The sequence below is a fragment of the Neomonachus schauinslandi genome, chromosome 5, assembly GCF_002201575.2.
Source record: "Neomonachus schauinslandi chromosome 5, ASM220157v2, whole genome shotgun sequence".
Classification (NCBI taxonomy): domain Eukaryota; kingdom Metazoa; phylum Chordata; class Mammalia; order Carnivora; family Phocidae; genus Neomonachus; species Neomonachus schauinslandi.
In genome coordinates this window covers 108385331-108404210 of record NC_058407.1, presented here as the reverse complement: position 1 = coordinate 108404210, position 18880 = coordinate 108385331, and the positions used below count along the sequence as shown (strand labels likewise).

The 18880-nt window shown below is 36.3% G+C and overlaps 1 protein-coding gene and 1 pseudogene across 1 annotated transcript in view; one reads left to right on the top strand and one right to left on the bottom strand.

The window, feature by feature from the left end:
- Nucleotides 1-5162, top strand: part of CCDC7 (coiled-coil domain containing 7) — a 178987-nt gene extending 173825 nt beyond the window's left edge. Inside the window, exons 12-14 of the mRNA XM_044915230.1 lie at nt 237-395; nt 1227-1296; nt 5104-5162. Of these exons, the coding sequence (XP_044771165.1) occupies nt 237-395; nt 1227-1296; nt 5104-5162 (288 nt within the window). The remainder of the gene's footprint in view (nt 1-236; nt 396-1226; nt 1297-5103) is intronic.
- A 6435-nt stretch (nt 5163-11597) lies between these two features.
- Nucleotides 11598-12120, bottom strand: LOC110576812 (annotated as a pseudogene).
- Nucleotides 12121-18880: the final 6760 nt, after the last annotated feature.

Genomic DNA, 18880 nt, shown 5'->3' with positions numbered 1-18880 from the left:
GTTGCTTATTTAATATTATTATAGATTATGAAAATGATTCTTCAATTACAAATAAAACATTTTCTTCACATCTAATACCAGATGTTTTGTAATTCTAAAGCTCAGAGAAGAAAAGAGCTAGCTCTGCTATTTCAGATCTTTCACAGATCCTAAAGTCTCAAGATGGATCAGCTTTTTTAAGGAGTTCAAAAGGAGTTTCAGCTGATAAAGACCTACTCCATGTACTTCCATTAAAGACCCAGGATAAATCCTTAACAAGACTATTATCAAATGAAGAGATTGAAGACTTACTGTCTGTCAAGACATCACTTCAAGGGGATGGAACAGCAACAGCGTCACTCATTTCATATCCTGTTCTTACCACAAGAAAGCCAATGGGTAGTGACATCTCAAAGGTAAGATATAGTACAATAATTTGAAAGCTGTTTACTTTGAAATGCTAGATTCTCTTAATATTTTAAGTAAATGTTAATTAAAACTCATTAATATTTTCTTATTTAAAAGGAATAAAAAGTTTGCCTTTTAATATAATCTGTTTTATATTTAGTATGTTTAAGGTATATTTGAGAATCAGAGTGATATTTTAACATAAAAAATTTTAAGCTGTATCGACAAAGAAGTTGTGGCTTAGATTAGAGTTTTAATGATAAAATATATATAATTCCTAGCTGAGATAGAGAAATTTTCATTTCAGGTTCATCTAGAAAAAATATTTTTATATAGTAAGGTAATTGTGAAAACACAGTTCTTTTGAAATGACTTTATATACCTTAAACAAGGCCTAGAAAATTATTAAGTGCTGGGGAAAAAAGAAATGATAAAAAGGCTGTATATATTTGACATATATCTACAATACACTTTTATCATAGAATTTATTAATGTGACCTTAAAAAGAATTTCATGAGCCATTTGAGTTGGTCTAGAGATTGAATCAGACTAAAATGTAAGTCTAAAGTAGAATCATAATCATTATTAACATGATTTATTTAGAATTATTTATGAGGAGAATCACAATATAGCTTGGGTTCCCTCCACATGAGTGTTCCCAAATGCCTTTCAGATCCATTAATTGTTCTCATGTTTTTATTTGATGCATTCGGGATATAAAAATAAAACATTTATGCAATGACATTGTAGATAATGAATAAAAATTCTTGCTCTGAGAGAAAGTAATTAGAGTTCTAAGACATAATTTGAAATTACTTATTATAATTTTTGTCATTAAGGCTGTTGGAGAAGAGAAATTACAAAGTAAGACTGAAAAACAAACTTACCAAGAAGCAAGAGAATTTCAAGGTAAAAATATTTTCTGTTTTGTAAGGTAAAAATGTGAATGATTGTGTCTTCCCATGGTATAATTATAAATAAATGAAGAGAGAACATTATTAAATATGGAAATAACTCCTTGGACAGTCATCACATAATATGGAAATCTATTGACCAATATGTAAAAATTAATTTGGTGAGTTAACTTTACCCAGAGTTTGTTTCAACTAAGATCTGTGTAAAAGGACAGTGATAGCTTTGCCTCAACCAAATAACAGTTTTTGGCATTATGAATTCTTAACATATCATGCCAAAAACTCATCAGGGTACAGCAGGAAAAAGATGATTTGTGGTATAAATAATTCATATTTTAGCTAGATTCTTTAGGTATCTTATATATTTTAAAACAGGGTGCCTGGGTGGCTCAGTTGGTTAAGTGACTGACTCTTGATTTTAGCTCTGGTCATGATCTCAGGATCCTGGGATCGAGCCCCACATCATGGGGCTCTGTGCTGGGGGTGGAGCCTGATTAAGATTCTCCCCCTGCCCCCACCCCCAACTTGAACGTGTTCCCTCTCTCTCTTAAAAATAATATATATATGTATTATATATATATTAGATATCTATATTAAAACTGATAAATTTGTTCTTCCCTTCCAACATATATAACTTTTATAATCAACCCATATCTTACAACATTGGCTTGAACTTTCAAAATAAAATTAAATGGTTGTGATGTAGAGTGCAGGAGAATTACTCTTCTATTGTGCTTTGAGTTGAGAGTTCCTCTGCTTATAGCTGTTATAACCTATGTTACCAGGTTATCTGAGATAAATATTCCTTATTATGATCAGGATGTTTTCTTTTATTCAAAGTTTATTACAAATTTTAACCAGCAGTTGGCCTGAGTTTAATCAATCTACTAAAATTTTTTGTGGTAAAATATATATAACATGAAATTTGCCATTTTAATCATCATTTAAGTGTACAATTCCATGGCATGAATGACATTCACAATGTTGTGCAACCATCACTACCTCTATTTCCACAACTTTTCATCACCCAAAAAAGAAATTCTTAATTAAGCAATAACTCCCATTCCTGCCCCTATCCAGCCCCTGGTAACATCTAATTTACTTCTATCTCTCTGAACGTGCCTATTATATTTCATATGAGTGAAATTATACAACATTGTCCTTTTGTAGCTGGCCTATTTCACTTAGCATAATGTTTTTAAGTTTCATCCATGATGTGTCAGAACTTCCTTCCTTGTCTGATGGCTGAATAAGATTCTGTTGCGTGTGTGTGTGTGTATCACATTTTGTTTATCCATTTACCTGCTGATGCACATTTGTGTTGTTTCTGTCTTTTGGCTATTGTGAATAATGCTGCAATGAACATGGTGTATGGGTAGCTGTTTAAATCTGTTTTCATTTATTTTGGGTAGGAGTGTAATTGCTGGATCATATGATAATTCTAATTTTAGCTTTTTGAGTAACTGTGCAACTGTTTTCCACAGTGGCTGCACCATTTTATACTTCCACCAGCAATATAGAAGGATACACATTCTTGCCAACACTTGTTTTCTTTGCTCTTTTAATTGTAATAATTCTAGTAGGTATGAAATGTATCTCATTGTGATTTTGATTTGCATTTCCCTAATTACTAAAGATGTTAAGCATTTTTTTATGTGCTTACTGGTCATTTGTATATCTTCTTTGGAAAAAACATCTATTCAACTCCTTCACCATTTATAATTGGGTTGTTTGTCTTTTTGTTGCTGAGTTGTATAGGTTCTTTATATATTCTGGATATTAAACCTTTTGTCAGATATATGGTTTACAAATATTTCCTCTCATTGGGTAGGTTATCTTTTCACTTTCTTGAAAATGTCCTTTGATGCATAAAAATAATTTTATGAAGCTCAATTTATCTGTTTCTCATTTTGTTGCTGTGCTTTTGGCGTCAATATCTGAGAATCAATTGCCAAATCTAAGATAATAGAGATTTATCCTTATGCTTTCTTCTAAAAGCTTTATGGTTTTAGCTCTTATATTTAAGTGATTGGTACATTTTGAGTAAATTTTTGTATATGGTATGAAGTAGTGATACATACAACTTAATTTTTTTTTTGCCTCTGGAAATTGACTTATCCCTGCATTGTTTGTTGAAGAGGCTCTTCTTTTTCCACTGAATTGTATTGGCACCCTAGTCAAAAACCAGTCAACCCCATGTATGTGTTTATTTCTGTGCTCTTAATTGTATTCCACTCGTGTATATGTTTATCCACATGTCAATATCACACTGCATTGATTTACTTTAGCTTTGTAGTAAGTTTGGAAATGGGGAAGTGTGAATTCTTAAATTTTGTCTTTTTCAATACCACTTTGGCTATTTTAGACCTCCTGCAACTAATTATGAATTTTAGGATCAAATTTTCATTTTTTCAAATAGGCTTTTGGGATTTTCATAGAGAATGCACTGAATCTGTAGATCACCTTGGGAAGTACTGTCATCTTAATAGTATTAAGTCCCCCAATTCATGAACCCAGGAGGTCTTTCCATTTTATTTAGGCCTTATTTAGTTTATTATAGCAATATTTGATAGTTTTCAATGTATAATTCTTGGGCAATATTATTCCTAAGTACTTTATTCTTTCTGACATATTGTGATGGAATTTTTTTTAAAAAATTTCATTTTCAAATTACTCATTGCTGGTGTTTAGAAATACAACTGATTTTGTATGCTGACCTTGAATCCTGAAACTTTGCTGAATTTAACTTTAGTATTTCTGTATGGAATCTTTGGGATTTTCTAAATATATGATCATGTCATCTGTGAATAAAGATAGTTTTACTCCTTTTCCAATTTGGATGCCTTTTATTTCTTTTTATTTTCTAACTGCTCTTGCTCAAACTCCTAGTACAATGTTGAATAGTACTGGTAAAAACAGACATCTTTGTCTTGTTCCTGTTCTTATGGAGAAATGTTTCATTCTTTCACCATTGAGTTGAATGTTAGCTGTGGGTTTCATAAATGCCATTTGTCATGTCCAATTGGTGTATAATGTTCAAGTCCTATATTTACTTGTGGATCTTTTATCTGCTTGTTTGCTTCATATATTTTGGGGTTCTTTTTTGTGTGTGCATATGTTCATAGTTATATATTCTTTTTTTTAAAAGATTTTATTTATTTATTTGAAAGAGAGAGACACAGCGAGAGAGGGAACACAAGCAGGGGGAGTGGGAGAGGGAGAAGCAGGCTCCCCGCAGAGCAGGGAGCCCGATGCGGGACTCGATCCCAGGACCCTGGGATCATGACCTGAGCCGAAGGCAGTCACTTAACCGACTGAGCCACCCAGGCGCCCCATAGTTATATATTCTTGATGAATGACCCTTTTGTCTATATATAATGTGATTCTTTGTCTCTTGCAACAGTTTTTGACTTAAAGTCTATCTTGTTTGATATTAATAAAGCCACCTATGTTAGGGTTCTCCAGAGAAATAGAACAAATAGGATATATATAGATATAGATATCAATATTGATATAGATATATAAAAGGAGATTTATTGTAATAATTGGCACATGCAGTTATGAAGGCCAAGGAGTCCCATGATTCACTGTCTGCAAGCTGGAGAACCAGGAACACTGGGGGTGTAATTCAGTTTGAGCCCAAAGGCCTCAGAATTGGTAGGCTGTAGATGGTGTAAGTCCCAGTCTGAGCCAGACTCCCTAGAACCAGGAGTGCCAATGTCCAAGGGCAGGAGAAGATCGATGTCTCAGTTCAAATTGAGAAAGAAAATTCACATTTTCTCCATCTTTTTGTTCTACTTAGGCCCTCAGTATCTTGGAGGATGTGCACCCACATTGATGAGGGTGATCTCAGGCTATTGACTCAAATGCTAATCTCTTCTGAAGACGCCTTCACAGACATCCTCAGAAATAATGTTTTACCAGGTATCTGGGCATTTCTTAGCCAAGTCAACACATAAAATTGATCATCACACCACTTCCACTCTCTTGGTTACTATTTACATAGAGTTCCATCCTTTCACTTTCAGTCTATTTGTCTTTGCATGTAAAATGAACCTCTTATACACAGCATCTAGGAGATTATACAGTTGGGTTTTTTTTAAACCTATTCTGCTGATACCTGTCTTTTGATTGGATAGTTTAATTCATTAATTACTATTAAGGGAGAACTTGTCAAGTTTATATTTGTTTTCTGTATGCCTTAAACCATTTCCCCTTCATTTCCTCTCTTACTATATTTTGTTTGGGGACCTGAATCAGCCAAGACAGCACTGAATTCACTGGTGAGATAGGACCACTGGCTTTGCTCTGTAGACAGGAAAAGCCATGGGGTGTACTCTCTGTTCGAGTGCCACTATAAGCAGGGCTGTTGGATGAGCTACATGGCTTTCCATGTGGTATGGTTAGGTTCCCTGGTTGGTTGGACTTAAGGCTATAGTCAGCAGTGGGCAGGGCGACAAATTAATTTCCCTGCACAGGCACAGGGGGAACCAGCTCCATGGCCAGAAAGGCTCTTTGTGATCTTGACTCATGCTAACCCATTCTGCAAGTTCCCTGGCTGAATAGGACCACTTGCTTTGCTCTGCAAACTATCAGATCTACCTGTTGGACTCTCTGCTTGAGTATTTCTGGGCTGTGCAGATTAGCAAAACTGCTGGTTGGGCCTACAACTTGGGCACTGACGTAGGAAATCAGTCTGCCTAGATCTGAGAGCTGGTTGCTACAAGTCCCTCTTCACTTCCTCATCACAATCAGATTCCCAGTGGTCAAACCCTGCATATTCCCTTGAAATCCTCATGACATGAGATTGCACTGGGGATTCCTAATAAGTGACTCAGAATGCTAGTGAGCTCGATATTTACCCTGGGTTCTTTTTTTTTTTTCCCCAAAGGAGGAATGATAGGCTTAGAAGAGACCTCTCAGTGTGATGTTGCACTGGCCTGAGGGAGGGGCATTGTGGTCAGTGTGTAACCCCTTCTCTTATTCTTCTAATGTGGTCTGTCTTGGTCTCTGTAATGCTTTAGCCTCATCCCCATGTTTTAGGATTTTCTCACTGGTGTCTGTCTGTGAATAATTATTTGTCCTTCTTATGAGGGAGAGCAAAGTCAAGAATGACCTATGTCGCCATCTTGGTGATGTCACTCATGTTAATTGTTTCTTTTGCAGTGTAGAAGCTTTTAAGTTTGATGTCCCACTTACTGATTTTTTCTTCTTTTGCTTGTGCTGTTGATGTCAAACCCAAAAAAATCATTGCCAGACCAATGCTGAGGAGCTCATATTTTCCTGTTTTCTTTTAGGAGTTTTATAGTATCAGATCTTATGTTTAAATCTTTGATCCATTTTGAGTTAATTTTTGTGAGATATGTAAGTTAAGGGTATGATTTCATTTTGTTTGCATGTGGTTATCTGGTTTTCCTAGCACCATTTGTTGAAGAGACAATCATTTCCCCATTGGATGTTCTTGTCTCCCTTGTCAAATATTAGAGGACCATATATGCAGAGGTTTAATTCTGCATTTTCTAATCCATTGGCCTATGTATATTTTTATGCCAGATCATACTGTTTTATTTACTATAGTTTTGTAGTATAGTTTGAATCAGGAAGTGTGATGCCTCTTCTTTCTCAGGATTGCTTTGCTATTGGAGTTTTTTGTTGTTCCATACAAATTGTTGTTTCTATTTCTATGAAAAATTACATTGGAATTTTGATAAATATTGCATTGAATCTATAGATAGTTCTGGATAGCATGGACATTTAAACAATATTGACTCTTCTGATTCATAAACATGGATTTCCTTCCATTTGTTTGTATCTTCTTCAATTTCTTTCAAGAACTTCTTGTTCTTTGTAGTTTTAATTGTACATACTTTTACTTCCTCTGTTAAATCTTCTCCTAGCTGTTTTATGATTTTCAATGCATTGTAAATAGGATAGTTTACTTTCTTTTTCAGATATTTCACTATTAGCATACAGAACTACAGCTGACTTCTGTGTATTGATCTTATATCCTGCAGCTTTATTAAATTCATTGATCATATTCTACAGTTTTTAGTTTTGGGGATTTTCAATATACAGTTGACCCTTGAATAATGAAGGGGTGGGGCACCAAACCCCTGTGCAGTCAAAAATCTGTGTATAACTTTTGACTCCCAAAACTTAACTATTAATGGGCTACTGTTGACCAGAAGCCTTACCAATAACATAAACAGCCAATTAGTACATGTTTTATATGTTATATATATTATATACTATATTCTTACAATAAAGCAAGCTAGAGAAAAGAAAATGTTAGGAAAATCATAAGGAAGAGAAAATAACATTTATGTCACTGCGTTTATTTAAAAAATCTGCATATAAGTGGACCCATGCAGTTCAAGCCATGTTCAAAGGTCAACTGTACAAAATCTTACCATCTGCAAATAATGAAAATTTTAATTCTTTCCTATTTGGATGCCTTTTATTTCTTTTTCTTGCCTGATTGCTCTAGCTAGGACTTCCAGTACTGTATTGAATATTGGTACACTTGTATTGTTCCTGATCTTAGAGGAAAAGCTTTACATTTTTCTTCATTGAGTATAATGTTAGCTATGGGTTTGTCATATGTAACTTAATGTGCCTTCTATACCTAAGCTTCTATGCCTAAGCTGTTGAAGTTTTTTATCATAAAAGGATGTTGTATTTTGCCAAATGCTTTTTCTGCATCTATTAAGGTGATCATATGATTTTTATTTTTCATTCTATTAAATGAATTGTGATATATCACAATAATTGATTTATGTATGATGAACTATCCCTACATCCCAGGGATAAATTGCACTTGGTCACAGTGTCTGATCCTTTTAATGAGTTCTTGAATTTGGTTTGCTAATATTTTGTTGTCAGTTTTTGCATCTATATTCATCAGGAAAATTAGTCTGTAGTTTTCTTGTACTGTCCATATCTGGCATTTGGAATCAGGTAATACTAGACACCTACAATGAGTTGGGAAATATTCCTTCCTTCTTAAATTTTTGAGAATGATTGGCATTAGTTTTTCTTTAAATGTTTTATATAATTCACCACTTAAACCATCTGGTTGTGGGGTTTTCTGTGTTGGGAGGTTTTTGATTACTGTTTTAATATCCTTACTTGTTATTGGTCTCTCAGATCTTCTGTCTCTTCCTGCTTCAGTCTTGATAGGTTGTATAATTCTAGGAACTTATTCGTTTCTTCTAGTTATCTAATTTGTTGGCTTATGATTGTTCGTAGTAGTCTCTTATGATCCTATGGATTTCTGTACTGTCAGTTGTAATTAAATTACTCCTCTTTCATTTCTGATTTTATTTATTAATTTTTTTTTCTTAATTAGTCTTGCTAAAGGTTTGTCAATTTTGTTTATGTTTTGGAAAAAACTGTAGATTTCTTCTATTGTTTTTCTGGTCTCTATTTCATCTATTTTCATTCTTACCTTTATTATTTCCTTACTTCAGCTATGTTTGGGCTTAATTTGTTCTAGTTCTTTGAGGTGCAATATTAGATCATGTGTTTGTTATCTTCCTAATTTCTTAAACAGTTGACCCTTGAACAACATGGGTATAATTTTATGCAGATTTTTTTGATAAATGCAGTACAGTACATATATGTATTTTCCTTATGATACCTAAAAGTTTTTAAATTCCAGTTAGTTAACTTAGAGTATAATATTAGTTTCAGATGTACAATATAGTGATTCATACATCATCTAGTGTTCATCACAAGTGCTCTCCTTCATCCCTATCACCTATTCACCTGCCCACCGCCCTCTGGTAACCATCAGTTTGCCCTCTATAGGTAAGAGTCTTTTTCTTGGTTTTCCTCTTGCTCTCTTTTCCCCTTTGCTTGTTTGTTTTGTTTCTTAAATTTCTCATGTGAATGAAGTCATATGGTATTTGTCTTTCTTTCTCGGATTTATTTTGCTTAGCATAATACTCTCTAGATCTATCAATGTCCTTGAAATGGCAAGATTCCATTCTTTTTTACGGCTGAATAATATTCCATGGTGTGTGTGTGTGTGTGTGTGTGTGTGTGTGTGTGTGTGTATACACATATATTACATTTTCTTTATCCATTTATCAGTTGATGGACACTTGGACTGTTTCCATAGTTTGACTATTGTAGATAATGCTGCTGTCTCTTAAGTCCAGTTGGTCCACTGTGTCATTCAAAGCCGTTGCTTCCTTTTTGATTTTCTGTTTAGATTAGCATAATATAATTTAAAAAAACAAGAAAAAACAAAGCCATTGCTTCTTTTTTTATTTTCTGTTTAAATGATCTGTCCATTGATATAAGTGGGGGCTTAAAATACCCTACTATTATTATAATATTATTATTAGTTCCTTTACATTTGGTATTAACTGTTTTATGTATTTGGGTGCTCCTATGTCGAGGGTGTAAATATTTACAATTGTTAGACCTTCTTCTTGGATTGTTCCTTTTTATAATTAGTGTCCTTTTTTGTCTCTTGTTACAGTATTTTAAAGTCTATTTTGTCTGATATAAATATTGCAACTCAAGCATTCTTTTGACATCCATTTGCATGATAGATTTTTTTTCCATCCCCTCACTTTCAATCTGCAATTATCTTTAGGTCTAAAATGAGTCTCTTCTAGGCGGCATATATTTGGGTCTTGTTTGGTTTTTTTTTTTTTTTTTTTTTCATCCATTCTGTTGCTCCGGGTCTTTTGGTTAGTGTGTTTGGTCCATTTACATTCAAAATCATTGTATTTGTATTTTGTATTTGTATTTATTGTTATTTTGTGGTTGTTTATGTAGTTTTTCTCTGATCCTTTCTTCTCTTGCTCTCTTTCATGGTTTGCTGGTTTACTTTAATGATATACTTGGGTTCCCTTCTCTTTATTCTTTGCATATATATTAGTGTTCTTTTTTGGATTTAAAATAAACAGTATATTAATTAAAGACTTTTTTTTTACAATACAGGCAGTTTTTTAAAACTTAGTGGAATTTTTTTCATTTTTAAAAAACATTTTTTATAATTCCAAAATTAATTTTGGCAGTCATGGGAAAGGGTAGAGGTGCTTATTTCAGAGTCTCTGATTAGTGCCTTCTATCTAGTCCAGTCAGGTAAGTAAAGGTTCATGAGGGATACATTTTAAAGATGATGAAAATAACATTAGCCTGGGATCATACCATCTAAATAAAAGAAAGTTCAAGGACCAAGATATATAATTAGACTATACTCATAAGATCCTACTCTTAGTAATAGAAATACCTAGTATATGCAATATAAAAATAATTCTTACCATTTATTTAACACCTATCATTTGCCAGGCACGGTGCTAAGTGCTTTATAAACGTGATTTCTAATTCTAAAAACCATCCTTAGATAGATGGTTAAAGCTGTTTTTGAAACAGAAGAAGAAAATCAAACTTATTAAAATTTAATAACTCCTATAAGGCCATACAGCTGGTAGGTGTTAGAACTGGGGTTTGACTCCAAGTTTTTCTTCCACACAATACCTACTGTATAGAAAATTAGCAGAACAAGTTGCTGTTATTATTATTATTTTTAAAGATTTTATGTATGTATGTATGTGTATGTATGTATGTATGTATTTAGCCTGAGCAGGGGAGGGGCCGAAGGAGAGGGAGAGAGAGATCTCAAGCAACTCTGGGCTGAGTACAGAGCCTTATGCAGGGCTCAATCTCAGGATACTGAGATCATGACCTGAACTGAAATCAAGAGTCAGACACTTAACCAGCTGAGCCACCCAGGTGCCCCTGCTGCTATTATTATTTTATCCAAATTTCATTTGTAAAATCCCATACATGGCCTACCGTTCTGATATGGCAATATGTAATTTTCATCATATTAATAAATAATGAAGGAAATCCATTGTATTCTTATTATGAGTTTGGAAAACAGTGTTGTTACAGATAACAGTAAGCTATTCTTTTTTTAAATTTTTATTTTTTGTTTAAATTCAATTAGCCAAGGAATAGTACATCAATAATAAGCTATTCTTGTCCTGAGTTCCAGTGATTTAGAACCTGTTACTCAAGACCAAAAGCTCTCTGATTCAAATATAAAACACAGTATTCTATTTAGTCACAAACACAAAGATCTAAAATGCCATTTTTGAGCCATTTCTGCATAACAGTCCAGCCTACATTCATCCCTTCTAGAGATAATATTAAACTAAGAAGTCCTTGAAGAATTTACATTGTTAACAGAATTCAACATTACCCTAGAGCATACACAGATACAGGAAACAAAGCAAGGTCTTTCCACATAGCATAAGTCCTTACAATGATTTTGTCTTAAGTCAGTGTCTCTTCATGCCGCACATATTCCCCAATGTCTGTGATGAAATACCAGAATCACCATGGAATCTACTTTCAGTAGATTCAGTCTTGTGCAGACTTTGCTGCCACCCCAAAATTCAAAGGGATATCTGTCATGGAGTACACCACCTCTCCTTGGTACTGAAAATTATTTTCAATGATTCAACCCAGTCTGGATTTCAACACATTTTTCCCATACAGGAAGGACTGCTCTGCTCCAGGCTTTATTCACACTTTATACTTGGCAAGGTAATCCAGAATTGTGACGTGCAACTGGATCTTGTGAGTCTTAGTGAGGTATTCCATGACACCAGCTTTTCCCTAGAGATGTTGGTGGCCAACTTCAGAATCTTCTCATTCATATTGTACCCCTAGTCATTGTGTAGCCTGAAACAGTAGTTGCCATTGGGCCTGTTGACCAGGAGCTGAAGATTCTCCCAAATGTATTTCGCTATCATCTCAAACATTATGTGGTCTCTTTTTCAATCAAAGGCTTCATTTTCCCACTGGGTTGCAACACTGAATCTACATGACTCAGTGGCCAGAAACAGAACTATTAGCGGTTTTTGACTAGTGGTTAGAACATCTTCTGTATGTAGACATCTATATTAAGTTGATGGCCACATAAGTTTGAACCCATTCTTTACTCCTCTCCCACCCACATTTTAGATATATGGAGTCATATTTTACATTATTTTGTTAACCCCTTGACTGATTTTTTTTACAGAAAGCTTATTTTAACAGATTTTGTTTTCTACTTTTCATACTCTTACTTATGGTCTTTCCTTTCCACTCAAAGAGTCCTCTTTAATATTTCTTGTAGGGCTGGTTTAGTGGTCATGAACTCCTTTAGTTTTTGTTTGTCTGAGAAACTCTATCTCTTCTTCTATTCTGAATAATAGCCTAGCTGGAGGGGGTGGGGCTTGGTGTAAGAAAAGTTAAGTAGTGAATGCCTGCAGTGCTGGTTCTCACAGGTGGCAGTGTGTTTATGCTAGGAGGTGGGGGATGAAGCAAATGGCACCGGCCAGTTCCTTTGTTCCCAGAGAAGTCCCTCAGCAAACTCTGAGATCAGTAATTAACTCTCCCTCCCATAAGCTCTTAGTACCTTTCAAACTGTTGCTACCAAGCTGTATGTCCAGGGGCTGTTCGCTAAGCTGGATGTTTAAAGATGGGACTCAGCCTCTAGTTGCCCTCCAAGCTTTCCTAGAGCCCAGCCTGCTGATTTTTAAAATTCCAGGCTTTAAGTCCCACTGGTTTCCAGCAGCTCATGTGTGGGCTTTCAGATGGAGTTTACAATGCATCAGTGGGAATTGAATACATTTTATGCCCTCTGAGAATCCTTTCTGCCGCTCTTGTGATCTCTTCCTTTTCGTCATCATGGACCTCCTTCCTCACTACTATGTATACTGTAAGAAAGAACTGATTCTCTTTGGTAGTGTCCCATACAGCCGGGGGACCTCAAGTGCCCCCACTGTCTAGTAACTACCATTATCTTTTCTTCTATTCCCTTATCTTCTCATCTCTGTTTTTATGAGTTTGACTTTTTAAAAACTTCTACATATAAGTGAAACCATATAGTATTTGTTTTCTCTGTCTGGCTTATTTCACTTGCCATTCTGACTCCAAACTCATCCAGGTTGTCACAAATGACAAGATATCCTTCTTTCCAGTGATTGAATATTCCATTGTATGCCTACTTTATCTACTGAGGGACACTTGGGTTCTTTCCATGTCTTCGCTATTGTGAATATGCTGGAGTGACCATGGGTGTGAAGATGTCTTTTTGAAATACTTATTTCAATCACTTTGGATATATGCCTGGGAATGAGAATGCTGGATGATATGGTAGTTCTATTTTTAATTTTTTGAGGACCTTGCATACTATTCTCCGTAATGACTGTACCAGTTTCCATTCCTATCAACAGTGTAAAAGTGTTGTCTTTCTCCACATCTTTGCCAACACTTATATCTTATCCTTTTGACAATGTGCATTCTAAAAGGTAATATCTTGTTGTGGTTTGATTTTTATTTATTGGATGATGTTGAGTACCTTTTTAATTATTTAAATTCAATTAGCCAACATATAGTATATCTACAGTTTTTGATGTAGTGTTCAATGATTCATCAGCTGTGTGCAACACCCAGTGCTCATCACATCATGTGCCCTCCTTAATGCCCATCACCCAGTTACCCCATCCCCCACCCCCCTCCCCTTCAGCAACCCTCAGTTTGTTTCCCATACTTAAGAATCTCTCATGGTTTGTCTCCTTCTCTGATTTCTTCCCATTCAGTTTTCCCTCCCTTCCCTTGTGGTCGTCTGCGCTGTTTCTTATATTCTACATATGAGTGAAACCATATGATAATTGTCTTTCTCCAATTGACTTATTTCACTTAGCATAATACCCTGAAGTTTCATCAAAGTCAATGTAAATGGTAAGTATTCACCCTTTCTGATGACAGAATAATATTCCATTGTATATATGAACCACATCTTTATTCATTCATCTGTTGAAGGGCATCTTGGCTCCTTCCACAGTTTGGCTATCATGGACATTGCTGCTATGACCATTGGGGTGCATGTGCCACTTCTTTTCACTACATCTGTGTCTTTGGTGTAAATACCCAGTAGTGCAATTGCTGGGTCATAGGGTCTCTATTTTTTTTTTTTTAAGATTTTATTTATTTGACAGAGAGACACAGCGAGAGAGGGAACACAAGAGGGGGAGTAGGAGAGGGAAAGCAGGCTTCCTGCAGAGCAGGGAGCCCGATGCAGGGCTCGATCCCAGGACCCTGTGATCATGACCTGAGCCAAAGGCAGATGCTTAATGACTGAGCCACCCAGGTGCCCCTCATAGGGTCTCTATTTTTAATTTTTTGAGGAACCTCCACACTGTTTTCCAAAGTGGCTGTACCAACTTGCATTCCCACCAACAGTGTAAAACAGTTCCCCTTTCTCCACTTCCTTGCCAACATTTATTGTTCCCTGTCTTGTTAATTTTAGCCATTCTGACTGGTGTAAGGTGGTATCTCATTGTGGTTTTGATTTGTATTTCCCTGAGGCCAAGTGATATGGAGCATTTTTTCGTGTCTGTTGGTCATTTGTATGTCTTCTTTGGAGAAGTGTCTGTTCATGTCTTCTGCCCATTTCTTGACTGGTACACTTGTTTTTTGGGTGTTGAGTTTGAGAAGTTCTTTATAGAACTTGGATACCAGCCCTTTATCTGTTATGTCATTTGCAAATATCTTCTCCCATTCTGTAGGTTGCCTTTTAGTTTTGTTGATCTGTTTTCTTTGCTATGCAGAGTCTTTTTACCTTGATGAAGTCCCAAGAGTTCATTTTTGATTTTGTTGCCCTTGCCTTGAGAGACGTATCTTGTAAGAAGTTGCTGCAGCTGAGGTCGAAGAGTTTACTGCCTGTGTTCTTCTCTAGGATTTTGATGGATTCCTGCCTCACACTGAAGTCATTCATCCATTTTCAGTTTATCTTTGTGTATGGTGTAAGAGAATGATCCAGTTTCATTCTGCATGTGGCTGACCAATTTTCCCAGCATCATTTATTTAAGAGACTGTCCTTTTTCCATTGGATACTCTTTCCTGCTTTGTCGAAGATTAGTTGACCATAGAGTTGAGGGTTCACATCTGGGCTCTCTATTCTGTTCCATTGTTCTATATGTCTGTTTTTGTGCCAGTACCATGCTGTTTGTACCACCACCGCCCTGAGACATGGACACATGCGAGTACCATGCTGTTTGTTTTGTTTTGTTTTGTTTTTTGTTTTTTGTTTTTTGTTTTTTGTTTTTTGTTTTGGTTTGGTTTTGGTTTCTATCTCATTGATTTCTGCTCTAATCTTTATTATTTCTCTTCTCCTGCTTGGTTTAGGCCTTATTTGCTGTTCTTTCTCCAGCTCCTTTAGGTGTAAAGTTAGCTTGTGCTTTTGGGATTTTTCTAATTTTTTGAGAGAGATTTGGATGGCTATGTATTTCCCCCCTTAGGACCACCTTTGCAGTATCCCACAGGTTTTGGACTGATGTGTTTTCATTCTCATTCATTTCCATGAATTTTTTTTTAAGTTCTTTAATTTCCTAGGTGACCCATTCATTCTTTAGTAGGATGGTCTTTAACTTCCAAGTGTTTGATTTCCTTCCAAATTTCCTCTTCTGATAGAGTTCCAGTTTCAAAGGACTGTTGTCTGAATATATGTAGGGAATAATCTCAATCTTTTGGTATCAGTTCAGGCCTGAATTGTGACTCAGCATTTGGTCTATTCTGGAGAAAGTTCCATATGTACTCAAGAAGAATGAATATTCTGTTGTTTTAGAATGGAATGTTCTATATATCTATATATCTGTGAAGTCCATCTGGTCCAGTGTGTCCATCAAAGCCTTTGTTTCTTTGTTGATATTCTGCTTGGATGATCTGTCTATTGCTGTGAGTGGGGTGTTGAAGTAAGTCTCCTAATATTAATGTATTAATGTATTATCAATATGTTTCTTTACTTTGGTTATTCATTGGTTTATGTAATTGGCTGCTTTCATTTGGGGACATAGGTATTTACAATTTTTAGATCTTCTTGTTGGATAGACCCTTTAAGTATGATATAGTATCAGTCTACATCTCTTACTACAGTCTTTGGTTTAAAATCTAATTTGTCTGATATGAGGATTCCTACCCCAGCTTTCGTTTGAGGTCCATTAGTATGGTAAATTGTTCTCCACCCCCTCACTTTCAGTCTGGAGGTGTCTTTAGGTCTAAAATGAGTCTCTTATAGACAGCATATGGATGATTCTTGCTTTTTTATCCAATCTGATACCCTGTGTGTTTTGGATGGAGCATTTAGCCCATTTACATTTGGAGTAACTATTGAAAGATATGAATTTGGTGCCATTGTATTACCTGTAAAGTCCCTGTTTCTGTAGATTGTCTCTGTTTCTTTCTGGTCTATGTGACTCTTGGGGTCTTTCTTTGCTTACAGTACCCCCCTTATTATTTCTTGCAGGGCTGGCTTGGTGGTCATATATTCTTTCAGTTTCTGTCTGTCTCGGAAGCTCTTTATCTCTTCTTCCATTCTGAATGACAGCCTTACTGGATAAAGTATTCTTGGCTGCATGTTCTTTTAATTTAGTACCCTGAATATCTTTCCAGTCCTTTCTGGCCTGCCAGGTTTCTGGGAGTAGGTCTGAGGCTATTCTGATGTTCCTCCCTCTGTATGTATGTAAGGAACCTCCTCTCCCTAGCTGCTCTCAGGATAGCTTCTTTTTATCTAAGATTTACAAGCTTCACCCTTATATGTTAGGGTCTTGACCTATTTTTATTGATTTTGGAAGGGTTCCTCTCTGTCTCTTGGACATGAATGCTTGTTTCCTTCCCCAGATTAGGGAAATTCTCAGCTGTGATTTGTTCAAGTGTACCTTCTCGCCCTCTCTCTCCCCACCCCCTCATGTACCCCATAATTCTGACATTGGTTCGTTTAATGTCGTTGCTAGACACGTTTCTTCATGGGCTATTAGTTGTCTTTCTCTCTTTTACTCAGCTTCCTTCCTTTCCATCAGCCTGTCCTCTAGATCATTTATTTTCTCTTCTTCCTCATTTACCCCAGCTGTTAGAGCTGTTAGAGCATCCAATTTAGACTGTATCTCATTCATAGCATTTTTAAGTTTGGCCTGATTGATCTCATTTCCACCCTTAGAGATTCTGTATTGTCATTTATGCTTTTCTCAAGCCTATCTATTAACTTTATAATTGCTATCCTGAATTCCATCTCTGACATCTTATTTATATCCATATCGATTAGCTCTGTGGCAAAAAACATTGCCTTTGGTTCTTTCTTTTGTTATGAATTTCTCCTTCTGGTCATTTTGCTCAGAGAAGGATGGGTAACCAAATGAGAAGAGTCCAAAATATCAACCACAACCCAAGCAAAATACACCTTAGAAAAATCCAAGTGGTTGAAAGCCACCACAGAAAAGCAAACAAAACTACAATGAAACAAAGCAATAAAAAGGGGGTGGGGAAGAAAGACTATAATAATATCACAGGGTGGCCAATGCAGGGTGATCCACTTGTTCCTCATTGAATTTTGGTCTCTCTGTTAGAAGACACTACATCTCAAAACTGCAAAGAAAGCAAAACTTATATATATATATATATATTTGAATAGAGTAAAAAAAGGACTAAACTGAAGCATATATCTATAAAATGTAGATGTAAAAAGTAAAAGTTAAAAAGCAATTTAAAAACATAAATTGGTAAAATAAGAATCTAGTTGAAATGGGAAAAAGGTAAAAAAAAAAAAAGAAAAGAAAAAGAAGCAGAACATTTTAGACTGAAAGATAAAAGTCTTGAGAAAACACCTATAGCTCAATATACTATTTTCCCCTGGTGCTAGAGTTTTACAGTCTTGTGGGATCCATAAAGTTTTATTCCACCAGTTCTTCCAATCTGTCTTCTGGGGGAGGAGTCCTGCTGTGCGACCTCTCAGGTGTCTTTCCCTGGGTGGAGTTGCCCCACCCTTTGTCAGGGGTCTGGCCTCAGTGTAAACTTATCATATATCTGGCTTTTGTTCCCTGGAGGTTTTCTGTGCCTCTTCAGAGGATCAGAGCAAAAATGGCCAAGCCCAGATCTCTGGCCAAGCTGAGAGATCATGGTCCTCCCCTCTTCAATAAACCCTCTGGGACAAAGAGTTTTCATTTTTGTGTGTGCCAAACCCCGCAGACTCTTTCCATGTGCACCTACTGCAGTCCTCCTGGGGGGAGTCCCAGGGACCCGCAAGCACCCCTGCCCTTTGTGTCCTCAGGACTGCCAGTGGTTGTTGGCTTGTGCAGGCATTCTGCTCTGCTGCTCCTGGGTCAAGGCTGGGTGCCACTCTACTGTCCTTTCGGGAACCACCACCGCCCTGAGAGCTGTTGCCTGGTTGTGGACACAGCTGTTTTGCCCCTCCCAGGGGATGGTAAATGGCCCACACATTCCAGTCCTTTTCACGGTGCTCAGGCAAAGAGTGGTCACCCGATTGGCCTGGCTCACAGTTTATGGCAACCCAAAATGCGAGTTCCCTCCTGGGCTCGCTGACCATAACCAGTTTCCCTGCTCCACTGCTTGGGTACTCTACCAGTTCAGGCATTCCCGTTCATTCTGTGTCTCCTGGGATGCTGAGACCACAGTGACCCACCTGGAATTCTGCCCCTTTCATCCCCTGAGCCCTTTTCTAAGGGATATCTCTCACTGGAGCAGATTTCTAAAGGTTCTAATTTTGTGCTCCAGTG